This window comes from Candoia aspera, chromosome 4 (genome assembly GCF_035149785.1).
Source record: "Candoia aspera isolate rCanAsp1 chromosome 4, rCanAsp1.hap2, whole genome shotgun sequence".
Taxonomy (NCBI): Eukaryota; Metazoa; Chordata; class Lepidosauria; order Squamata; family Boidae; genus Candoia; species Candoia aspera.
The window spans coordinates 53,000,634-53,027,106 of record NC_086156.1 but is presented as its reverse complement, the minus strand read 5'-3'; the positions used below and the strand labels follow the sequence as shown (position 1 = coordinate 53,027,106).

General features: G+C 36.3%; 2 protein-coding genes across 3 annotated transcripts in view; one reads left to right on the top strand and one right to left on the bottom strand.

The window, feature by feature from the left end:
* The window catches only part of AMPH (amphiphysin), a 90,793-nt gene extending 86,190 nt beyond the window's left edge, over positions 1–4,603 (top strand). Inside the window, exons 20-22 of the mRNA XM_063302044.1 lie at positions 1,845–2,075; positions 2,823–2,924; positions 3,247–4,603. Coding sequence (XP_063158114.1) covers positions 1,845–2,075; positions 2,823–2,924; positions 3,247–3,354 — 441 coding nt within the window. The 3' untranslated portion in view covers positions 3,355–4,603. The remainder of the gene's footprint in view (positions 1–1,844; positions 2,076–2,822; positions 2,925–3,246) is intronic.
* Positions 4,604–5,971: 1,368 nt separating this feature from the next.
* Positions 5,972–26,167, bottom strand: STARD3NL (STARD3 N-terminal like). Of its 2 annotated transcripts, none has more exons than XM_063304153.1 (9): positions 26,014–26,167; positions 19,552–19,848; positions 14,645–14,722; positions 12,977–13,054; positions 11,905–11,958; positions 11,669–11,786; positions 11,336–11,434; positions 7,157–7,227; positions 5,972–6,504 (listed from the first exon to the last, which is right to left on the bottom strand). In XM_063304153.1, the coding sequence occupies exons 2-8, from the start codon at positions 19,774–19,776 to the stop codon at positions 7,175–7,177; spliced, it is 705 nt and encodes a 234-aa protein (XP_063160223.1). In that variant the 5' UTR covers positions 19,777–19,848; positions 26,014–26,167; the 3' UTR covers positions 5,972–6,504; positions 7,157–7,174. The 2 variants fall into 2 exon arrangements, with proteins under 2 accessions (XP_063160223.1, XP_063160224.1); XM_063304154.1 differs by lacking the exon at positions 26,014–26,167 and adding an exon at positions 20,727–20,820.
* Positions 26,168–26,473: the final 306 nt, after the last annotated feature.

The following is a 26,473-nucleotide window of genomic DNA, read 5'->3' as shown; positions in this document are numbered from 1 at the left end:
CCTCTGTAATCGCTCCAGTAGTTTTTAGGATAATTGGGCAATTAGTGATTGTTAAACTGGTTAAAGTGTGAATTTATGCAGCATGATGGTATAATCATTTGTTCCAAAATTGAAGGTTTTTAAAAAATTGAATTAGCTAATACTGTGATTTTTAAAATGAGGTTTATAGCCTGTGTTATTTCAAATTGTGTTGCTTAGATTTCAGAATGATTTTCAAGCCCAACATGATGCTCTTTTAACAAGGTAACAAAGTCATAAGGGCTGATTTTTTTTAAAAAAAATCAACAGTATAAGGTACCATATCTATAAAGTAAAGTATTTCAGATTAATTTACAAAAACTGCTATCTGTAATGATTGTGGTATAAACGCATGTCACAGCAATATTATTTTAAGAACCAGAATTTTAATATTACTTTTCTATCTTCAATATTTCCATTCACATTCTAACAAAATCTTCAAAGCAGCAAACATAATGTACTATTTAAAACTTACCAGTTAACAAATCGTATCAAATCTTTATTATGGTCAAAGACCAGCATAGACTAGTTAATAAAATACTGCTCATCTTCATATTTGGTAGTGCATTTCCCCTGGAAGTAATTCATTTATTATGTTCTACCATTTCAATCTATGAAATACCCAACAGCCAAACTGTGGAGAACCAAGCCTTATCCCAAGCTGAGTTGCCACCACTTTTATGAGTTCTCTACTCTCAACGATTACCTAATTTAATGTATAAGAAATGGAGCTCCCTCTTCCTTGAAGTTACTATATAACCTTGCACATAAAGAAATGCCAAAAATTAAGGCCACATGTTAGCCACAGTTAAAGTGTTTGTGTTTGGATGGCAAATACTAAAATAATCTTTATTAAACAGATATGTGGGGTTTCAGTCACATGCTAGTAAGTTCCTGTGGGCACCTATATTATTAGATCTTATTATATTTATTATACTGAGTTAAGTATTTGTAATGGTATGTGGGGATGACCTTGGGAGACAGGAAGAAGAGCTGCAACCTAGACAATGGTCTGATAACTGAAGTTTGAGTCTGAAGGACGAGGGATGCTGAAAGCGTCTCAGAAGGGACCCTCCCTAGTTTTCAGGAGAGTAAAAGTGAAGGAAGGGAGGAGTACTTTCAGACTTGCAAGATTCTGTTAATGTAACATTACAAGAGATAGAGCTAGTACTCCTGGGTCTGCTTCTTGACCTTGCAAGCCTAACATCAATCTTGCAGGTCTGAAAGTACCTGTTGGCCTTGTGGGGTAAACCAGATAGGAATCACAACCAAATGAGCTAATTCTACTTTATTGTAAAGCTACATTGACAGAATCTAGCAAGTATGAAAGTATAACCCCCCACACCCCGTCTCCTTTACAGCCCAAGAAACTAGGGAGGCTCTCTTCTGAGCCTCTCGCCCCACCCACTATCTAGCTGCGGGCTATGTCTCCCTTGGCAGTGTCTCTTCGCCCAGCCTCTCAGGTCTTTCCCATATACCATTACAGTACCTCTCCCATCCCTCACTTTTACTCTCCCAAAAACTAGGGAAGATCCCTTCTGAAACACTTTTGCCACCCCTCTTCCTTCACACTCAAATTTCATTTATCAGACCACTGTCTAGGTTGTGGCTCTTCCTCCTGTCTTCCAAGGTCATCCCCACATACCATTACAGTATTTCCCTGATTGTATAGAGAAAGCACATTGAATTCATCTTTTTACATTCTAGCTGTTTTGAGTCAGTTAATTGCTCTAAAGGACTTGAATATTTTTTAAGTATCAGTAATTGATGTTTTTACTCAAAATATTGCTTCCTTCCTTCCTCCCTTCACCTTCCTTTTTTCTAAGGACAACTTTAGTAACATCCCTTCAGTAGTCATAGAGCCTGCATCAAACAATGAAGATGGAGATGATCATGAGATACAAGTTAATGCATCTAAAGATTCTGTGGAAGAAGTTGGTAGTCAGAGAACTGAAGTACCCACTGGTGAATCTTCAGATGTTATAAGTGAGCCAACAAATATAACAGAAGTGCAGCCTGCATCAGCAGACGACATGCCACCTGGCTTCCTCTTTAAGGTTTATTTGAGCATTTATTTATTTATTTTCCCACCTTTGTTAAACAACTCAAAGCAGGGAACATACCCAATACTCCTTCCTCCTATTTTTCCCACTACAGCAACCCTGTGAGGTGGGTTGGGCTGAGTGTGTGTGACTGGCCCAAGGTCACCCAGCCAGCTTTCATGCCTAAGGCAGGACTAGAACCCACCGTCTCCTGGTTTCTAGCCCGTTGCCTTAACCACTAGACCATGAGCGCTATAGCACTGAATGTAGATGAAGAAGTGCAGGGATGTCATTCGTCTCTACAGTCCTTCTATAGAAATAGCATAATACAGCATTAAGTATACCAATAGATAGTTATTGATTAAATGTGCAATTATAACTAGTCATTCCTGTCTTCAAATTTTGTAATTTTCAGTAGCACGCTCAAAACTAGTTAGCCTATTATTATAGTATAGCCTTTACTCAGTTCATTAAGTAGCCACAACACTTTGATGTAAGTCTTGTTTTTCAGCACTTCCTCTCGCATGAGGAGTTGTAGATCTGCAAAGATGTTGCAAAGAAACATATTGAAAGGACCAATATGGAGACTTATTAACAGCCATTCTTAGTTGCTTTTAATATTTGTCCATTCTATGGAATGTACATTGTTATATTAGGAAAAAGGAAACAAAATAATTTATTTTACTTAGCCATTACTTAGGTATATTGTGCCTTTTAACAATACAGGAAATAAAATGTCCATAGACATCTATTTGTTTTTAGGTTGAAGCGCTGCATGATTTTGAGGCAGCCAACAGTGATGAACTGACTTTGCAACGGGGAGATATTGTACTGGTAATCCCATCAGCAGCAGAAGCAGATCAGGTAACAGCAGAGGGGCTTTTCTTGTACTAACAGTTTTTAAGTAAATTTGCTTTTTACTTAGACTGAAATGCTTTCAGCAACACTTTCATTCATAAGAGTATTTTAGAAGGGCTATGTGGTAAAGAATGAAGTAGCTTAAAATTACTGAAGACCATACTGCAAGAGCTGATTATTTCGCCTTATAACACAGATGGAGTTATGCATTGCTAAAAGCTGCTTTTTTTAAAAAAGGTGTCTAGAGATCATTTTTACATGCATAAACAGTGTATGAGCAGCTCTTATGGAAATATAATTACAAAACTAAAGTTTTCTTTCCTTGCAGGAAGCAGGTTGGCTAACAGGCATTAAGGAATGTGACTGGCTTCAATGCAAAGATGCATCCACATGTAAGGGACTCTTCCCTGAAAACTTTACCTGCCGTTTTGAGTAATTCCCAGCTCCAGAGGCAAGGCCATCTTGTAGGAAGCTCAGTCCCTACATTTTGAACCTCTCCAACGTACAGGGGTTTATAGTTGAGCCATCACGGTTTACAGACTGATTCCAGACAAAACTTGGCTGAAGCTTATCAAATCAGCATGATTGCAAGAACTTAAAGCTAGCATATTCTGAAACAGTATGTGGAAAAAAGTACTTATTTGTTCACATATACATGGCAACAGGTTTGTTTGTACTTTGTCAGAGCTATGGTGATCCTGTAACTTGATCTTTTCCCCATGCAAATATGAGTAGCCTCCTCAATACCAAAACCTTAACTTTTCTGCACTAACTGTATTGTACTGAGTTGCTGCACTGCAGAAGACTTCATTAGTAATCCTGTAGTACTGAAGTCAAACTATTCTAATTTCGATGTGTTTGGGGAAAAAATTGCCGCAAAGTTTTTCCATGTTATTTTCTTACATACATACGTACATATACACACAAAGAGATGCCTATGTGTTGTATGCATATATAGCACATAAAAACCCTAGGAAACCAACCTGCAGCACAAGTTATTGGTGACATAAACAGCAAGCATTTGAACTGAAATTGGACAAAACCTGGAGAACATGTAGAATTGTTCAGCTTAGGAGACTAACAGGAGCCTTTTACAGAGGGAGTGTAATGTGCATTAGAGTCACCATATCATTCTTTGCCCTTGGTTTGAGGTGCACTTGTCAAAAGGTTGGCTACCACTGATTTTATGCATTAGCAAGTACCTTACCTACTTATAGTCATTTGGTCATGTAGACTTGTCCATTCAGACATTTGCTCTTATTGTCAGGCATTACAGTAAAGAATACTGTTACAAGAAACTAGCTGCTCCATTACCAAAATATTAAGTAGTCGAATCTGCATATTAATGCAAAATTATCATTCCAAAGGATTAGACAAAAGTTACCAAACCTACTTTCAAAGCCACTGAAACACAACAGAAGGCATGGCTCAGCCACCTCCACATTACTAAAGCTTGAGGATGAAATTATACTGATTGAGGCGGCTATAGTAGTAGTTTTGTATTTTTAAAGTGGCTGGGTGAATAAATACATTTCTGATTTAAGGGAAGATTAAGACAATATATTTTCACAATATGTATTTATGCAACATACTTTCAACAATCCCCCCAAATACCATGTATCGTGTATCAAAAAGTCATCTGTAACTATGTTTTTCAGTGTTGCGTCATTTAAAATAAATCTATGATCAACTCCACAAGCTCAATTTTTATATATGCTCTACTACGTATATCAGCAGACATCTTTTAAATTCTGCTATGACACATCCTGTTGGCAAGAAACTAAATTATTGCTGTCCACCATGCCGGGTTCACTATACCAAGGCACGAACTCTATGGTTCAATAAGCAGGAATGAAATGTTATCCCAGTTGGGCATGTGGTGCTCAGTGGCTAACCTTGCAACCTTGTCATTGCTATAGCTTGTCTGTTTATCAAGCCCCACTGAAATTAATTTCTACCCAAGGTTTATTTCATTATATTAATGAACTGGGCTTGTAGAGACCAGAAACCTATACATATCTACTCAAAAGACCAATAGAAATAGAATTATTACTAGGTGACTGAGAATTGCAATGTTAACATATAAGGCTTTATTTTCTGCCTGTGACAATAGGAGTTCCTATTGGAGAACTAATGCAAGCAGTGTATTTGACTTTGAGGTATTAGCACCTTTTTTACTGGAAGTTATTTCAGGGAATTTGGATTTTACTGTCCATTCTAACAATCAGAAACTTAAAACGAATGTATTTGGGGAAATTTTCACCCAAAGTTTGAAGTAACATTGCAAAGTCATGCAAAACCAGTTGGTCATAACCTATAAAGCATTTTATAGCTTGGCACCTCATAGGACTTTCTACTCCAAGCAGAAATGACCCATCCAATATATTTAGCCAGTTGGTGGATGTTTAGAGTCCTACCCCAGAGAAGCAAGGACATACTTCTCAGCATAGGTTCCTGTGCTTTGAAACACCCTTCCTTCCTGAGATTCTACCAGCACCTCTTGTACAATTTTCTGGAGGCCCTTGAAAACTAAATCCTTTGTAAAGCTGTTAACTGTTGAGGAGGAGGAGGTTGATAGGTTTAGGTGGGGCAGGACTATTTTGTGTCTGTATTTTATAAACTGCCAGGAGTCTTCAGAAGTCAGTGGTGTACAAACACTCTCAATAAATAAATTGTAAATTACATATTAAATATGTAATCTTACATACTCAGTTGAAGCCTCTCTGTATGCAGACAATGTGCATGCATTAAGATCAGATATGAGCAACCATGGGTTTTTTTAAATAGCATATAAAACACCTACATGAATTAAGGACACTATTATAAAGTGTATATAAAACATGTTCAAAAGTAACACTTATACATTCTAACGATCTAGCAAAAGTAACCCTGATTTTCAGTTTCTATTAAATAGTATGGTATCAAAACCTTACATATAGTCAGTTGGAGTCAGGCGGCATCAAAATTGGATAAAAATAAAATAAAAATAAAAGTATTGATGTAAAGTTAAAAGACATAAGGCCCTCTTCACAGAACTGAGAATTTACACAGAAACCTATGATATCACATTTTATTAATGTGTTCCTTTAATATACAAAGAGTGTGTACTTCATTTAAAAAAAGATACATTGTTAAAAATAAAATTTAAAATTAATGTCACAAATTATAGCAAATCTAAATTATTAGCTGATCACTGTAAAGTTGTAAGACCTACTGGTTAGATTCTCAAGCACATCTCAGTAGATTAGATGTATTTCAAACATAATTTAATACAGTATGGACAAGTATTTCTTCATATTAGACATGATTTAGTCCCATATATACATATATATATATATATGTACAGAAACACATATACACATGCACATATATATATATATAGTATCTGCATATATATGTGTAGATGTATGCAGATGCAATACAGTTTCGATGAGGTATTACAGAGCAGGAGGATAAATTCCCTTGATCAATAAATAATTGAATTAATGATGCTACTAGGAGTTTCAACAGTAAGTGAACTGCTAGCATCATCATAATAGTTTCATGAGTGGCAATCTTCAAGCTATTATGCAGTCAAGTTTTCATTCTGAAAAAGAAAACAATATACTTAATGCAATATTACAATTTACACATCCCTACATATAGGATTCAGAGTTAAGGGAAAAGGATTTTAATTTAAGTCTCACCAATTCTCTCTGTGCCTAAGATTGCTTCTTTGTGTAAAGCAATCAACCACATGAACCCCAACTAAAATTGAAATATAGTCCATGGTATAATCTATTACCATGAAATACTATTATTTCACACAAAACAGTGGTGAATCTATTACTTGGCTGTAGAATTTATTTATACTAGATAAATACTACAGCCAAGTAATAGATTCACCACTGTTTTTTGTGAAAAGTACTTATTATACACATAGTCAGGAGACTTCATATACAACTAAATCAATACAGGATAAAATTATTTTCTTACTAAACTAAATTGTTAGGAAAACACAGAGAAACAAAAGGCTGGAGAGAAAAAGCTCATTCTGTACCAGTATTTTGGCCCTTTCCCAGCAGCATTTCAAAGATTGGTGAAATGTTCAACAATTTATATTTAATGCTCAAATACCTTGGAAAGTTGGTTGGTATAACAGTAAAACATCTGACAGCAGAACATAAAGTCTGTGTCATAGTTGCTTATTTCTGTCCAAGCCTCAAGTTTGAAATATTCAATTTCATAAAAGAACTTACCTGTAATTGCTGTATTTGTTATACAACTGGTTTTTCACTGTCCTGCTTTTCTTCAGATTCTTCATCAGATCCTATGAAAAAAAAAATTGAAAACAATGCAGCCATTAAATTTTACTAAGTACCTTATTCTAGTTGCATAAGAATAGTGAACTGTGTATGTGTGTGTGTGTGTGTGTGTGTCTTCGAGTCAGTATTGACTCCTAGCAACTGCCTGGACTAGTCCCTGCAGTTTTCTTAGCAAGATTTCAGAAGTGGCTTTCCATTGCTTTCTTCCAAGGGCTGAGAGAGAGTGACTGGCTCAAGGTCACCAAACTGGCTTTGTGCCTAAGGCTGAAGAAGAACTCAAACTCTCCCAGTTTCTAGCCTAGTGCTTTAACCACTACACCAAACTGGCTCTCTGAACCTAAAATTATTTACTTTTAATTAATGTAATGCAGAAACAGATTGCAACTGTTTCTACAATTTTCCTGCTCTTTATTAAAATTAATCTAGATAGTACCTATATAGATATGTTTTTCAATCGTAATACCATAGCACCACAACAAAAAGATACCAAACATGCAGAAGTGAGAATCTATCTTTTGGCACATGGATAATTTCTTCAATCTAACAGTGAAACCTACTTAAATGCATGAATACAGCCTGGAAGAATCTTACTAGCAGCAAGAAAAATGTGTGGTTCAGTATCAGGGAAATAGATCCTGGCTCCATTTTCTGGTTTAAAACTAAAACTTCATTCATATGCAATATATAATCAAATAACACAGCAAAAGTGAATTCTTTTACTTTTGGGCACTAAATATTTTGTACACCACTTCAACTCAAAAAATAGCACACCACCCCCAGGTATCTGATACAATTCCAACTACAGTGTTCTTTTCCCATGACATAGTCATATATTAGCAACTGCCCTATGGGAAGGATATTAATGATTTGTTATTGGTAGATATTGTTAAATGTATTTATTTTTTTCTAAGCTTTCTTAGGAAGATCTGTATCCTGAAATTTGAGCTCCAATATATAAATACTAAACAATGAATGGTCAATATTTGCCTTCAAGACCACTAGATGGCAGTAAAAGGGAAGTAATTCCACTTCTAGTGACTTAACTATTTCCCCAAAATTCTTTATTATAAAACCAGCCCAAAACTCACTGTTGTTTTACTGTGTGGTATTCACCAACTAGTATAAAACCCTTTAATACTTCTGTGCCAGTAGCAGTTAGCACACATATGCTCCAGCAAAAAAACAAACACCAGCATAGTTTAGTTATTGCCCTGTAAACTTGAAACATTAAAACCCCCACAAACAAAACATTTTCTTGTGAGATTAAACACATGAGTTTCTTTTATACAGCCTTTTGTTTACAAAGTATCTATTCGAAGAGTCAATACTATAGTGTATTCTTTTATATAATCAATACAATATAGAATAAAATACTGCTACGACAGTATTGTTATATCCTAAATTATTTAGTGCAGTTATTTTTTGTTTTAACCACTGTAAACTTACAAGAGAAAAACAGTACATTATCATCTACACAGAATTACTTCTCAAGTTCATGAGAGTAAGAAGTATTTTAAATTGCACGAAGTACTAGAGACTACTGGCTCAGCAAAAATGTTTTGAGTAGATGAAGATCAGATGACATTTTCATCTATCCAGCCTTTTGTTACCACCAACAACAGAGCTATATAAGTCACACAACCACCATCCTGATGAATAATACATTCCTACAACGGCCCACTAGATTCCTTGGAGGACATCAGCACAAGATTCATTGTACATATTTCACCTGTTTTGTGTTTTGGTGTTTATTATTTCTATTGTTCATTGATATCACCAGTGGACAACTTTCCTTTTTAGATTATCAGGATCCAAGCACCACCGAGGATGGCCACCAGAAATGTTCCTCCTATATTTTTGAGGGGATTAGGGGGAAGGGCTAAAGTGCAAAACGGAGGCATGTATGTTCTGCCCTGACACCCACCTAGATACACCTAGATACACTGAGGTGCTCTGCCTCAACTGGCTACCTTGTCTCAAGAAACAGAAAAGGAGCCATTTCATTTCATTAGAACACTTCAAAGGTGTACTACAAAGCTTCACTGAGCCAAACACTCCACTGAAGCTCAGCACATCTGTCCAGATCGGGTGTATTAAGCTTTGAATAGGTATAGCACATTTATCTTGCACATTTTAAACATAAAACGATGGGAAGTTGTACTCCTGAAAATCAGTTTTGCTACCAAATTTCGACAGTTCCATCTAGGGGCTATGTATATGCAGCCCACAAAGTACTCAACTCTGCTTTATACTGTTATAAATTAAACAATTCATTATTGCTACTGTTCTCCAGCAAACAGAATTCAAAATTGTATATGGATGATACCTGGACTATCACAAGATAAACCACTGAAGAACACGCAGAACTTGACTAAACCTAACAACATCTATATTTGAACAAAAAGTAACCTGTGTGAGCATATTCAGTGCACGTTGCAGTTAAACAACAAGTCATGCCGGAATGATCTGTTCATTTGTTAACATGACTAATGAACAGGTAGACATTCTGTTCTAGGCAGCCCTATTGTATTAAGGAGGAGCAGAGAATGGTCAAAAGGACATGCGCGATGAAACTCAGAGATCAATAGTCAAACTGCTCATTCTGATGCAAGAAAAGTTATTGGGGAAGGCCGGTATCCAAAGATAATGTTCCTGAGATGTTAAGAAAACATGTCCCAATATCTCCCTTCCAAAAAGAGCAAAACTGTAATAATGCCGAATTTGACTAATTGAAAACTGATGGTCTGAGTCTAATTACACTGTTCTGTTTAGTACTATAGAGAGAGAAAAAAGAAGCTAATTAATTCAGCTCTTTATTCAGCTTTTCAATCAGTCTTCTCTCCAATAACATAGTTCCCATTAGCTTTCATTCTGAATGGCCATCTACTTGTTACAGTTGCATTAAGGAATATTATTTATCCCTTCTATATCATATTACAGAGTCTATTTTAATTATTTTTCAGTAGGAACAATCAAGGCATGTTATACACCTGATTTGTCTTGTACAGACAAATGTGTAATCTGCAACAGAAAAATGGTTAAATAAATAAAATAACTACTGTAACCTGTGTTGGACTAGTGTGATTGATACATATGAGGCATGAAAGAGAGCCAAGGAAAAGAAAATGAATTTCATCGACATAACAATGAATTAATGAGACATATGCGTACGTTCTGAATGTTAGGACCCAAACAGAAATTGGGCACAATAAACTGAATTGGATTGGGGAAAGTCATGCTGCTATATGCCAGAGGATCAATTTCAGTTCTGCTCAGATATCAATTGTAGCCTGCTACCTTGGCTCTGCAGTGTAATTATCCAAGGGCAGGATTGATCTTGTGGCCCCTCCATCCAATGGGAAATTACATTCACAAAAGCACCACGGAATCAGGGACACTATGTGGAGGGAAGGTATGAATGACTGAATGATGACTCATGTAATTAAATAATTCTGTTCCATTTGTTATTCTGGCTTAACTTTCTGTGCTTACATCTTCCTGTACTAACACTAATCTAGAACAGGAGGACACTAGGCACATGCCTAAGAACCGTAATGAAGACCTTGATACCTTCCTGCTTACCCCACTGAGAAAGCAATGTGATCAGCTGTGGATATTTCTGGGTAATTGTGCTGGAACTGAGGAGTGTACAAATAGGAAAAAGAAAACTGAGAACAATGGGAACAAAACTCAGTTCAAATGGTTTATCAAAGGGTAGACAACTAATCAGTTGGCATATCATTTGATGCCTATCAGATATCATGCACTACCTGAATTTTATTAAAAAATCATTAAATAAATTTTAATCATTAAATAAATAATGGCAAGTTGTAAAGCAAAAGACCAAAGAATATTTCAAAAACTATCTGGAATACATATTTGTCTAGTGCTACAACCATTCACCTGGCCTGGAAAAAAAAAAATTATTGTGGTGGTACAGAACACCTCGAAGGTGTTAGAAGGAGTGCCTTCTGGTAAATGGCATTTTGTGAATGGTCACACCCCTAAGACAGTCATTTTGTATACAGGCAACTTGGTGACAAGTATTTTATGAACATGCATTCTCAAAATTCCAAATGTACCCACCAGTCTACTTGATCTAATCTTAATTACCTGCTTCAGATTCAGGAGGGGAATAAAATTGCCCATCCGAAAGGAGCCCAGGTTGAATAAGGGCAGCTCGTTCAGAGGCATCCTGTACTAATAATAGTCCTAAAGGCAAATAATCAAAATAGTGTTCCTTTATTATTGTATCTTTCAAAACAAATATTATAAATAGTCATCATTTTAATATAACTTGATTTAATTCACTTTAACATTACATTCAAATTACAATTACATCTCATGAATACTAAAGCAGCATTTACGTGTAATGCTGCGTACTTTGAAGTTTCTTCTGCTTGCATATGTTCCTGGGGGGAAAAAAGGGGAAAAAAAAAGCCTTACTGGTTTCTTCTTCTGCTTCTTGTGGTAAAACTTTGAAATCCAAGAACCATGTTTCTATCCAGGCAAGAAGGAAAGATATGATAGGCAATACATAGCCAAAAGCACCCTGAGATAATAGCTTAAGGAGGAACAAGGAGGAAAAAAAGAGAAAAAACAAGTTATGCAAAAAGCAATTGCAGTAAAACAGTTATGTGATTTAAATAATATAAACAGACATACACTATTGTAATCCATACCTTTGAAACAATTACTTTTATTAATAAGAAGGCACTGGTTACAGCAGTTGTAAACTGAAAGAAATATGAATATATAAAGATTTTTCTCACCAAAATACATAACCAGAAACAGGTAATCATTCAAGTATAGTGATTCTCATAAAGCTTGGGCAACACCAATCTTAAATTTTAAAATTATGGACTTATGTAAACAGCCAAAGTATTTTCTAAACAATGTCCCATACTTCTCTGCTTATACACCCAGAAAATTTTCCTCCCCATTTTAAAAAGCCTCTTCGCTACAGTGGTTTTTTGAGTCTACATTAAAGATGCACCTCACAGAATTGTTGCTGTGAGGAAAATAGGAAGCAGAAACATGCAAAGCACCTTGAGTTGTACAGAATAAAGGTGGGATATAAATTGGAGGAGGAGGGGGAATAGCAGCAGCAGCAGCAGCATTTGTGAAAGGAAAAAAATTGCCCAATTCTTCCTCCAAGTCCTAAAACCGTAAGTGCAAAAAAGTTCTGTACTTGTTGAAATGTAAAGATAATTTGGTCAACTGCTCTGATTACTAAAATAAAAAAGTAAACAAGAGACAAATTATCCTATAACGATTTACCTACCCTAATAATAGTTAAAGATTTGTAAAACATTCCAAATATAATTAGAATCAATACTGAATGTAATATTTGGGCATTGCTCTACTCATCAACCTTTTTGTGAATTATTTTTAAATAAAACAAACAAGCAGCTCTGGAATTGTTGGATGTTGACTTTCTCAAATACGTACATTTTTTGTACACAACTTTCTTTTGGCAGACAATTTTTTATTTGAGATATGTTTTAAGATAAACAGTAGAAGACTTTAAATTATACATTTAACTGCTCTGCAAAGTGGTTTGATTGTGGCTACTCATGTCATTTGAAAAAAAAACACCTGAAGGATTTTTTAAAATCTCTAACTATCCAAAAGGAAATCTTTAGCTTTATCTATTGTGAACCTAAGGATATTACTGCTTCATATCCATTACATAAACATGCATGAACTCCATTTTCTTCATCCCAAAATTCAGTTAATCAGTTTGCAACTTACTGCTATTGCCCACCAGTGTCGCAGTCTGCACAGCGCATATGCAAGTATCAAAATCTTGAACCGAAAAACTGCCAGGAGCTATGGGATGAAATAAAGAGAAGAGCAGGAAGAAAAGGCATTACAGTATTTTCTTTGAAAAGCAAGAAAAAATGAAGTAGTAATTCAGGCAACTAAGATTATATATGTGTCCTCTTTACTCTTTGATGGCCCCACTCTGCTTTTTTCCAAGGCATACTCTTGCCAGCTTTCTACACTAGCTGCTTCCTTGCTGCAACTTAAGGCAACTACTTCCTCTGAAAAAGTCTTCCATGTCAACTTATAATTACTTCCATGTCTTCACAATCTAGCCTGTCTGAAAAGTTTTCTGCATGATCTCTTGATATAGGCATATTCAATTTTGTATTCTATATAGTCAATGATTAAATTTGAATAACGTTGACAGCACAACTTCTTCAAACCAGGAAGAAAGGTATAATAAAAATTCTGATAATATCTCTAAAACTATTTTATTCACTTAGGTAAGCTATTTTAATTATACAACACACATTGCATATTTTTCATTATTAATGAATGACATATTTTGGAGCAGCTTTCATCAGCCCTTCAGATGCATTGTACTACAACTTCTATTATCCCCAGTGTACATTAACATTTGCTGCCCTGATTTACTTCTCCATGCCCTAGGCCCTTGGATGTTTTCTTCTTTCACTAGCCTGTTGTCCATATTTCCCTTCCTTTTGTCCATTAACTTGGCATTGTTAATGTTAAGTTCAATGCTTATCCTTCTGTCAGCCACCAGGTTTCCTAGCTCTATGTTCTCAAATTGTGCACCACAAGCTTAGGGTTTTTTTTTTTACTAAAACTTCTGATCTATCAATCAGACGCTGACACAAAAGAGATGCTTAAAATGACAGTTTCTGTGCTGTGTTGTGAATATGAAAACCAAACAAAATTCAGGTTTTCCTCCATATTCAAATAAAATCTGCTCTTGATTACTTCAAGTCCTCTTGATTCAACTTTGAAGTCTTCTTTTCAGCAACATAATTTAGAGAAGGAGTAATTCTGATGTTATTAATTTATCACAAGGCTGTAGGGATGTCAAGAAAATCCTGGAGTTAGGCAACGCCAATCCACTTTTGCACTGTTGCCAAGAAAACTATATGGACATACCCATGAAGTCCCCAAAAGTCAAGTTTGACTCAAAGGAGTATTTTCTTTTACTTAATTAACTAGCAGTCAGAAAATCTTGTTAAAATACTATAGATCTCCTAGAACTGAAAACCCATGGGAGGTGGAAGGAGATTCAGATCCCATCTCTTCCACGCTTGTTCTCCCTCACTTTTATTTTTAATTTGTCCAGTACTGGAAATCTGGGGGGAAAAAAATCCTTCATAGGATTTTTTTAAGTGTTTGGAATGAATGGAAAGCTTTGTTAGATACCAGGTTTTGCTCACTCAAAATAAAACCTTAATGGTAAATTGCCAACAAAATGCAGTTAAGAGTCCTCTATATACAGCAGACATAGAAATTTTGAGTATGAGTTTCTGTGCCTATACTTCTGAAAATCAGTTTTTTAAAATTTACAGTAATTATCTATTTTAAGATTTGTTATATTTAATTTAATGTGGGTCAAGCAACAAAAAGAAAATACAAGAAACAAATACTTACAAATATATCAAAATATGAATAATGGTAGTCATAATGCAGAACTTCTTTTTCTAGTGTTTTCTCAATGCCACCATTTACCTAAAGAAATAATTATACTAGTCATTAACATTATATCTGTCCAGCCACATATTAGTAATGTGTTTTGTTTTACAGTAGTAAGTTGAAATTTGATTTAAAATAGTTATTACATAATTCTAAAAATAGAGTGCAAAGTAATTAATACTTAATACCACACAGAATTTGTGGAGGTCTTCAGAGATTTCTTTTGAGTGAGGCCTGAAGATCCCTGGATGTTGTTCTGGGTTTGAGTTCTTGGATGTTTTTATGCTGTGCTCTTGAAGTGATTCTGACAGGACGGTGCCCTTAGGAAGATTCACTATTGTCTTAAATCTTCTCCATTTCAAGATTATGTTTCTAACTGTGGATCAATGGTACTCCATTTAAGAAATGGTGCTGTAACTTTTCTAGAATGAAAGACATCAATGACTTTTTTATGGAGGTCTTCAGAGATTTCTTTCCAGTGGGGCATGTGCATGTCTCAAACTTGTATAGTGAAAGCTTCATTATGATGAGGTGAGCCAAAGTTTGTAAGATTTAAATAGGGTGAAGTTGGTTCCAATCAGCCCTAATTATTTAATGAACTACTCTCACAATTGGCCTTGGTTAATTGAATTGACTGAACTAGGAGAGTGATTACTTTTTTGGGCATGTTGGATGGCACACTGCATGTTGCATGACTTTATGAAATAAATAAAACATGTACCAAATGGTATTATCTGTTCCCTCACAATTTTTAATGTATCAACAGAACTTCCATGAAGCTCTGATAATATTCAATAGAAAATATATGCAAATATTCAAATATCAGAACTGTAAACAACATAGTAAAAACCCAAGTGAGACTTCTCCAATCAAACAACTTCTAAGCCATCTCTATAAATTCAGGTATCTACTAGTAAGCCTATAAAAGTAGTCTTCAGAAATTTTGAAGCACCACAGATGGAAAAAATAGATTACTGGGGGAGTGGCAGAATGTAACAACATTTTGGGGAAAATAGAAATATATGCAACTTTTTTAATACCCCACAGACAGTTCACTACTTTACAAAATACAGTGTGTATAACTTTTTGATTTTTAAAGTACAGTATAAGGCCTCTGGCTTGGTTATCTGGGAAGAGTCTGAGGAAGAGGTTAGAGTACTCTGAAGTATAAGAGTGGCCACCTGTGCATTAGATTTGTGTAACACCTGGTTGGTTAAGGCCTCTTGGGAAATGATACATGGTTGGATCCAGGTGATGGAAGACACATTCTGGAGAGAAAGGGTAGTCTTCCTCAAGAAACTATCACCGGATCCAACAGTACTAGATAAAAACTTTCCATTTTTATGTAAGATTATTGAGAAGATGGTCAGGGTACAGCTTCAGATGGCCCTCGAAGATGTGGATTATCTAGACCCTTGTCAGTCAAGTTTCAGACTGGGGTACAGTACTGAGACAGCATTAATTGTACTTGATGATCTCTGGCAGGACCATCATGGAGGTGGTACATCCATACTGGCTCTCCTTGCTTTCTCAGTGACCTTCAATACCATCAATCATGGTATCCTTCTGAACCAGCTTCAGAAGTTAGGGGCAGCTTCATGAGACGCAGACTAGCAGTGATCCTTCTTCACCCTACAGGGCTGGTTCTAGCTGGCACTGGGGTGGTGGGGAGTGAGGGCTGACCATAGAACTGTGCTTTGTGGGTTCCTCGGGGCTTTCTATTCTTTTCATTCCTATTTAACATGTACATGAATCCACTGGGTAAGTTGGGTAAGTTACCGGGTAAATTCCATCATAACACTGATGATGTCCAGCTATACATCTCTACTTTGGGCCAACCAAATGATGCCTTCAAGGTGCTTTTGAAGTGTCTGGAGGCCATGGGAGTCTGGATCGGAAAGGACTAACCCTAGCAAGATGAAGTGGCTGTAGATTTTAGCAACCCCTGGATATAAAGATTTACCATCTTTAGTTCTGGATAGAGCAGCACGCCCCCACGGTATACTCATACAACACCACTACTTCATGAGCTACACTGGCTGAATTATCTCTGATTATTTCTGCATGTCCCATAAGATCCAACAGGCTGGGCATGCTCTGGGTCCCCTCTATGAAACAGTATCATGTAGGGCACCTAGGAGATATGCCTTCTCTGCTGTGGTGCCTGCCTTACAGACCAGTATACCCTTGAGATTTGAATGACCTTTCATAAGGCCTTGAAAACCTGGCTCTTCACCCAGGCATTGGGCCAGAGTGCTAGATGAGCCTGTTTTGTGATGGTTTTTAGAAAAGATTGTGGTTGGCCTTGGATGTATTCTTGTTTTATTCTTGGTTATTTTTTAAAATTTGTTTTAACCCAATGTTATCTGTCCAGAGTCACAAACAGTGGAGTTGTTGTGAGTTGGGTGACCATATAAATCAAGTACTGTATATAATAACCACCAAACTCTAGGTCAAAAATCAACATGCAAAAGCAAGATACCAGCACAAAAGGAATGAGCCCCTCTTCCTCTTGTGAAAATTCCTCTCTGAAGGAAGAAATGCACTCATGCCCTTGCATTTGGGAATTTTCTTATATAGCTCTTCCTCACTGTACAACACTTTAATGATTTGATACTAAATCTGCTTTTAGAAAGCATTTCTGGCAGTAACAGCTGAGTAGCAATACGTAACATTTTATTAACTGTCTAATGTATAATTTCAAATTAAGTTATTAGGAAATCATCCATAATCCTTTCTTCCAATTTCTTCATGAAAAAAAGACTTTTGAAAAACCCAATCCTTAATTTTTTTCCATATCTTCACATCTCTGGGCAAGTCACACCTTCAGCCACTTCTACAATATAGTAATGACACAACAGTTCTATGAACCTGTTAATTATTACAATGCAAAGTATACTTAAGAAGCACTTCAAACATTCTAAAACACCACAAACATGTTAAGCATTACTAAAGAAGAACTATGCTTCCTGAACTTTACTTACACAAAAAAAAACTTGCTGAAATTTTATGAACTAGAACCAAGCTGGATGAGATGCTGGATCCAAGGATCAGAATTCCTATTTCTATACATGCTTGTAAAAACAAACTATAGAGTTGGAGATAAAGTGGGAAGGATAATCTTCTTCCTATTATTTCCTTCATTAGGGAAAATGTGCATATATAGAAGATAACAAATTATCCAATTGTTTTGTTTTAAAAAAGCAAATAAATGCATTTAGTTAATCTTTAGTACAGAAGTGTAATTTAAATAACTACCTGCATGATGATCTTAGTTACTCAAAGCACATGAGTAATTCAATGGGTTGTTTTCCCAAATAAATATTTATAGTGTATATTTATAGTAAGCCTTAATTAACATAAAGAAGTTCCTTCTTTGCACATCTTATTAAATGCCACAATTAATCACTAGTCACAAACTATGAATATGCTACTATGACTATTGATATTTCTTCCTCACAAGTTATTCTACTAATTCATCCTCCAAATGAACAAAATCAGTATCTTTCACCAAAATCAGTATCTTTTTCTTGCATATAATTTTAAGAAATTAACAGAGCAGATTTTCCAATAATTCATGTCATCATTTTTGCATGAATGACTCAACTTATTTTAATTACCTTATTTATGATTTTTGTGAATTTATAGTCAACTAATCCTTAAAAGACAATTAAGCAAATAAATCTGAATAATGGGGAAGGAAAAGTCTTCTCAGTTGAAGCTGTGTAACACTGAAATGTGAGGATGAGAGTGATCTACAATGGAATTTTCATTATTTTAGCTCCCTTTATGTTTACAATGTATGTTTGTGTGCGTATGTGAGTGTGTGCAAAGCATATATAAGTACAAGTCCCAAGAATTCATCTAATCTGTACACAACAAAATTATTCCCAGAATCCCCAATCAAACCTCAAATCAATTTTTCCAGAATTCCCAACCCCCAAATCAGCTTTTCATGGAACAACAGTAGAGGTGACAAGTAACCACTGATTCAGTTGGGGTTTTTTTTGCATCCAAACTAGTTCTCCAGATCACTCAATCAGCATTATACTATACCAACAAAACCTACAAGCAAAGCCTCTTTCCAAGCAGACTTTGAACAGTACCTACATTTGTTTTGCAATTATATTGCTACTATTATTTATTTTCTACCTGCCTTTATTATTTTTATAAATAACTCAAGGCAGCAATCATACCTAATACTCCTTCCTCCTCCTATTTTCCCCAGGACAACAACCCTGTGAGGTGAGTTGGGCTGAGAGAGGTCACCCAGCTGGCTTTCATGCCTAAGGCGGGACTAAAACCCTCAGTCTCCTGGTCTCTAGCCTGGTGCCTTAACCACTAGACCAAACTGGCTAGTATTGCTTTTTTTTCTACTGCATAGTTCCTCCTTAAGAGGAACAATTGTATGAGATTATTTTATGAGGTTTAAAGTGACAGCTCCATTTTCAGAGTCAGAAGTCTCCAGTCTAAAACTGCAGCTGATTTGTAAAATAATAATATAAATCACTTTTTTTTCCAATTATCTTAATAGGTGAATATAAACTTTTCTTTGTATGGATATCTGATCTGGACTGAGATTCAAGTATCTACAAAAAATCAAATTGCTATCTCAGTGCTATCTTTTCTTAATATTTTTACATGATGCAAACACTGCTAAACTAACTGGTTCATTCTGTTACACAGGTAGTTATCTATAAACTGTTCTGAATAGCTCGATGCTGTATGTGTTCTTGGAAGAGTGCCCCAAATTATGTTCACATTCAGTAGGCACAGGATTGTAGTCTAATTTAATGAAAGAAACAGTGTTCACTATTCTGGTACTACAAACTCTTAAAGCAAAATATACTTTAAAAGGAACTCACATTTAATTCTATTATCCACAGCAAGGTTATAAACAGCAAGTCAAATGTGACAAATAAACAGAAAGTCCTTCGAACATCAGAGATGCCTTTTTTCTCCCTGGTTTCATAGGACTCAATTCTTGCCATTAGCTGTGCCGGGTTGATGGAATGAACATCCCTTAAAGAAGGATGAGAGCCCAGACTGCTGCCCTGGGCATTTTCTTGATCGCCTGACATCCAACTCATCCTGTCTTTGGTTACAGCAGCTTTGTTTCAGCTTCAACATTACTACTCGATTAATCCATTTTGAAGATTTCTCTACAAAAGAAATTCCATAATTAATCATGTTAGTCTATTCTTTGCTATTAAAACTTAATCATGCAATATAACAACCCCCAAACCAATGTCTTCTAGCTGTTTGGACTATGCCCCTCAATTTTCTCAGGCACCATGACAAGTAAATGTCGATGGCACTTTGTTGAGAATTATCTGATGTGATATATCTACATAACCAGGTTCTTATCTGTATAGAAATGAAATGAAGGAATCAAAAAATAAAGTAGCAGCTCATATTGCCAGAGATGGCAGAGGTAGAGGGGATTACTTCAATAAATGGAATATTTTATCTCTGAATCTAGAAAACAGAGAGAAGAAATCAAATACCTAGATAATATTAAGAGCATAGCCTAGAAAGTTCTAGAGTAACATTGTCTTGAAAAGGCATTCTAGATCTAAATCAATACAATTTTTGAGTCTCCAGGACAGAATTACACATAAAAAAAAAAAAAAGCAAACATTAGGATTTTATGTGGATATTGATCTACAAGGCAAGTTCACGTGAGAACAGTTGTTTTTTGCTTTCATTTTGGTGTTTATAAACATCTTAAAAATTGCCCAGCTAATGGCAATACAATCTCATACTGTAGGCTAGAAAAACTGTGGGTAAGTGAGAACGGCAATGTAATGATATAAATAATGTAAATAATTACAGATTAAAAGTTAGACAAAAGGGAGGTCTAAGAAAACAGAAATCAAACAGACTGAAAAATCAGGATAGCCAAATTTCTTGTTCAAATCTACTCTACTATGTAATCATGTCTTCTCTCCCAGGGCAAAACAGAGTGCAAACTATTACAAAGGAAAAGACTGGATTGTTGAAGTTGCTTCTCTCCATTTTCCACTACCTTTTATCTCACCAACACCATTTCTGTTCCCCAGTATGGCATCTTATTTGGTTTGAAATAACAGAGCAAGGGAGAAGATGAGCAACACACATCTGTCCAATAGTTCTCTAATTCCTCTTCTATCCAACAACCCAGAATTTCTGAATAACAGTATTACCAGCTGTCAGGAAATTAATACAGTAGAAAATCTGAATAATGTAACTGGCAAATGGGTAGAACATTTACATTAAAAATAATGGAAATTATTTTTTTTAAAAAGTCTTCTCAAATGGAATACAAGAAAGGAAATGTGGTATACATTATTCATTCATTTTTTTATTAGCAAGTACCACTAGAACAATATACCAACAAGCCAAAGTAGCACATTCAGATTGAAGGATAGAGCAAATTTCTGCATGTTAAATTTCTTCCACTTATTACTAAAGCAATGCTTTTCAACTAGCTCTCTCAGAAGCATTTAAGCAAGAGATGACACAATGAAACATTTACAACAACGTAGGTTTTCTTACATTAACTATTCCCACAAAAAAGTTAATTTTCTGTGTCAATTGAGAAGCAGAAAATAATCTCTTTTCAACTGCAACCACTCAAATCTAGAGTAGAAACAGATTTTACAGATTTCATTAAAAAAACATGGAAGATGTTCTTCACACGCTATTATAACTTGATTGCTTGTTTCCATAGAATGCTGTAACAATAGCCTGCCCAGCCATAAAGATTCATATTCAAGCAGAAAGTACTTAGCAACTGAAAATTGTATTCAACTGCACATTTTCCCTTCTTTTCAAGGAATCACAGTCATCATATTTGACTGAAAGGAAGATGGGCACAAATTGATCTCCTCTAAAAGATTATTAGATCATCAGCTTCTGTTACAATATTTGCAGCAAAACTAAACTGATAAATAAATGCACAATAAGATATTAGAAAGCTTTTGAAACTCAGGTTCAGAAGTACAAAATACCTCCAAAATGCAGGAAAAAAGCATAATAAAATTCCCCAAAGTGTCCAACAGAATGCATAGTCTCCCTTTTTAATGGGCAGAAAGCTTCTCTATCAGATGACTCCAATATGTGAACTAAGAGTATAGCCAATACATCCATGTACTCAATATTCTATTATTTATTTTCAAATACAAGTCACACATGGTTTGTGACATATACTGAATGCAATTTGCATTCATGTAAATATGTTCTCTACATATTCTATACAGCCTACAGAACCATTCTAGAAATAGGTATTTTGTCAAAGCTTTCATCTGCTTTAAACTACCAGTCAGCATTCATGTTCATCCTTCTTACAACATATTCATATTAATCCTTGTTGTGTCATGCAGAATTCATTAGTCCAGAGGATATTCTAAGACATCTGGAAAAGAGCTAAGTATTGTAGAAATAACGTACTATCCAATGAATAATACGTATTTCTAACTAAACTCAACCTGAAGCCACAGCCAGTTTTGACTTCTGTCATTATTATTATTATTATTCAAATTTAATTACTGCCCATCTCCCCCAAAAGAGGGACTCTGGGCGGTTTACAATAAAATCAAACTCCAATCAGAAATGTTAAAATCTCATAAAACCGGACCCATTAAAATATTAAAAATGTAGTTGAAATAGGTATCATTTTTCAATAGAGACATAAAATCTAATGGCACAATATGATTCTTATCACACCATAACTGCTGATGTGCAAGTAGTAAGTTAGCCTGCTTCATTTATTTATTTTTCACATTTCTAAAGCCACCCAACTTCTTGACAACTTTGGGTAGCATACAGGATGTGCATTCTCAAAGATAATATAACAGTACTTAATATTTTGTAATCATTACCAACTGTGGAGTTGTCCATAAGTTCTCATTACACAGCAAACTGATAGCTACTTGTGATATCCCTTTATGTTGCAAGGAACTGCAAATGTACAATTCCTATGAATACATACTATCACTGTTGCAAGTGACACTCATGAATGCAGTGAATATGTCATGAGTACAAAATCAGTAATTGTAACATATTATTTCAGTGACTCATTTTAGACAATTTTCATGTCATAGTTCTTCCACTATTAAAACAAACAAAAAATTATTTAACAATCCTTTTGACATCAAGACTGGATCAGAATTTAGGCATTCACAAGTAGGCCAGTGGATTGAAACAGGCTTCTTTTTCCTCTTTTTTCCCACAGCAATGCTTAAAACCTAAAAATGTTATACAGAAATCTGTGACTCTAATAAAAAGAATAGGTTATAATATGAAAGACTGAAAGGAAATAACAACTCCTGGAAAACTGAGTGGGAACACCTTCTAAGAATGAAAGTTGCCCTTGTAATATTCCTTGCTCCATTTAGGAGAATCTCCCATTTCTCTTGTACCCCATCTTATCCTTTTTAGGAAGACCTTCTGATCCTTTGTATCAAAGACAGAAGAGCAGTTAAAGCTGCCAACTCAACTGCATAGACCAAAACCTGGATCCAATGTTCTGAATTAACCAACTAGAGATGAAGATAAAAATTCAGGTTGCAATATTATAGTTTCTTGAACTACTGAAAGCAAACATCAAAACACCATTGATTCCTGCCACAGTCTTATTTCTTAAAATCAACAGAATAGTCTAATAGATAACTACAACTGAAACTAAAACTAACCCCACCTGGCATTCTGCATTTAATAGTGCTAGATAGTATACTTCTTCACGTCTTCAATCTGCTATTCACAATTGGAAAAGACAGAACATACATTTAAAAAAACAACCAAGAATTAATACTGGAAGCACTAGTAAATCAAACACTACTAATCCACCACAATGGATGTGACCAATAGTGCTGTTATCATCCTAAGTAAAGAGCGCTGAACTCATTTCTTTTCTCAAACCAAAGACAGCAAACACGATATATATATAGGAAGGTTTAATATACAGAAATTCCAAACCTGTACTTTGATTGCCAGTATCAATAATTTACTTTAAGTTGTTTTCCTATCTCTAATGTTCAAGTCTAAATCCCAACTGTGATATTGGCAAGTTAGTTCATTTTCGGTATTTAAAAATAAAATCAATAACCTCTCTTCCCAAACAACAGAGAGTTTACATGAGCTATCCACATAAGCTTATTTATTTAGCCATACATTCCACTATGGCTGTGAGATGTACTAGAAAAGAATACAAAGGACTATAGATTGAGGTTGCATCCTATCAAAGTTACTTCTCTACTAACTTTAAGGCATAAGCTAGTATTACAGTAGTATGGTTAATCTTGTTCACAGAAAAATGTTTACTCCTGAGCTGCTAAACGTTGTTTTTTTAAAAGAGTAATTAATCATATTTTGCATATAATAACTACAGTAGTATAAATTTAAGACTTAATAAAACACAAACCTATATTTGTCTATTCAGAAGGAAACTCCTTTTTCATGATTGACCCTAGCTAAGTAGGCAGGGGATTAAATATGCAGAAAGCAAGCTTATTAGAACTCCAAGATGGACCAGAGTCAGTTACAAAAGATATGCAATCAAATTCAAAGAACTCTGAGATCAGGAATTTGTTCCATTTTTTTTTAAAATCACCCAGTTCTTAACAGCCCTTCCACACAAAAACCCACTTCTGATCTGTGGACCTCACTAAACATTCTTTATTGCAGAAGTGTTATTTGGGAAATGAATCACTTTTTATTGTCAAAAGATGACAATTCTGGCTGATAAACTGAATTACCTAGAAATCTACAAATATGTCCCTTCTGATTACAGCTCAGAGCCTATACATCCATAGCATCAGACTCTGCTCTCCCCAAGACTGTCACTAGATAACAGCCCATCCACAAACTTGATATACCCCAGTAGTAAATTTGGGTTAATTTTTAACACTACAATAAATAAGTAAATAAATAAATTTCAATTTCAAAGTTGACTATGGGAAACCTTTGCTAGATCTCATTGTACTGTACAAATAGCAAAGGCTACTACATAAGTTGGCAACCAAATTTCAAGAACTCTCAGGCATTCTCACTTGAAATATCATGAGATTTGGTGATTTTATTAATATTATCTAGGGGACAGCAGGCTTTTTGGTAATGAGTGCTGCCTCATTGCTGCCTCTGTGGTACTGCAAAAAATATTCTTTTATACCCACTAAAGTAGTAGCCTATCCTCACGAAGTCATTATTTATTTCTATCCATCTCTCAAACAAACAACTGATAGGCAGAAAGCATATTAAAGTTTTGCAGGCCTAAATTATGGTGTTCTCATTAAACGTAACTATATAAATATGAGAAAATAATTTGATTTGTTGGCCTGCTTGTTTCACAAAGAAAGTCAGAATTTATGTATACCATTAATTTTAGGATGAAGACTGCCTTGAAATTGTGTTACATACATATTTATCTTCCTTAAGAAGAGCTTCCTTACAACTGTATTCTGACATCTTTGGGGCAACACCTGTACTGTTAGTTTTGTGATCCAAACTTCACAGCAATTTAATGTAAAAAGTTTAGATGTAAGTCCTTAATCTTTTGCAGTATTAGATGTTTAGATGTCCAGTTATAAAAGGAAAGCTTTAGTCTAGCAAATAAAAACAAAGGGGTACCACTGAATGAAATATATTCTTGGTTTCAGCTTCCTATCAAGCGTGTGCACATAATACACACAGACAGACATTTGGAAACAAGTTTCCTTCCATCCAGTGAAGATATTCTAAGTCGTCAGAACTGCCCGCTGAAGAAACTCAAAGAGTTCAGCGACTGGTTCAAGAAAAAACACCAGAGGCTTCCCATCTTCTCGAGAGCAGCCTTTCACCCCCTTAAAAAAGCTTGTAGCCCAGCAGCCACTACCGGACGCAACAGGAGACGAGCCTCTTGCTCTTCCCCCTCCCCATTCCGCGAAGTAAGCCAGACCCTTCCGCTCTGGATAGCCGCCAACCCCGGGCGCACTGGGGAAAGCCAGGAAGCATCTGCATCGGACGCAAGCGAGGCCCACCGGATGCCACCCTCTTACTGCCCGGCGGCGGCTTTCCACGGGGAGGGGCCGGAGAGGCAAAGGGGGCGAGAGGCAGCGAGGAAGGCTCTGCGGCCTCTCCAGCAGCCTTTCAAGTTCCCTCCGAGCCGCCCAGGGAGAGAGGGCAGAGGAAGGCTGTCAGAATGGCCCCCCCTCCACTTCCTACTGCTGAATTACGTGATGCAGCGAGAAGAAGAGGAAAAAGGCCAGCAGGCATGGAGTGCAGCGGGAGCCGGGCCCACGACCAGCCGAGGGCCTTCAAAAGGCCCCGGGAGAGCGACGGCTCTCAAACCCGAGGGGTGAAGCTCTTACCGGGACGCACTGCTCTGGCTTTTCTCGCGGGCGGGCCAAGGGCACGGCCTGGGCTGGCAACGGCAACACGCCGCCTCGAGGCCTAGACGGATCGCGAGGGAGGAGCTGGCCGGGTAACGGAATGGCTAATAGCCAGAGCAGCCACTACGGCGGCGCGAACAAAGGGCGGGGCCCCTGGTGGGCGGGGCCCATCCGGAGGGAAAGGCGACCGCCGCCCAGGGAGCTGGGCGGGGTTCCGCGGGTCTCCTGGACGACGCTGTGGGGGGGAGGGTCTCGCCTTGATTGGTTCATCAGCCTAGCCATGTATCTAGAGAAGGTTTGCCCAGCTTTGCTCCGTGAAAGGCTAATTTTCTGCATACAGGAAGAGTAGGCTGATTGTGCGAGTTCTCAGTGATGGGGAATAATCCATCTTGTGTCCATTACTCTTTGGTAAGAGACAGCAGTACAGTACAAACGATGT

Coding starts and splice junctions, on each gene's coding strand:
- STARD3NL (XM_063304153.1), bottom strand. CDS start 19,776: ATGAGTTGGATGTCAGGCGATCAAGAAAATGCCCAGGGCAGCAGTCTG. Junction 11,959..12,976: donor GACACTGGTGGGCAATAGCA/GTAAGTTGCAAA, acceptor TATTTCTTTCAG/TTTACAACTGCTGTAACCAG. Junction 11,787..11,904: donor TAAAAGTAATTGTTTCAAAG/GTATGGATTACA, acceptor TTCCTCCTTAAG/CTATTATCTCAGGGTGCTTT.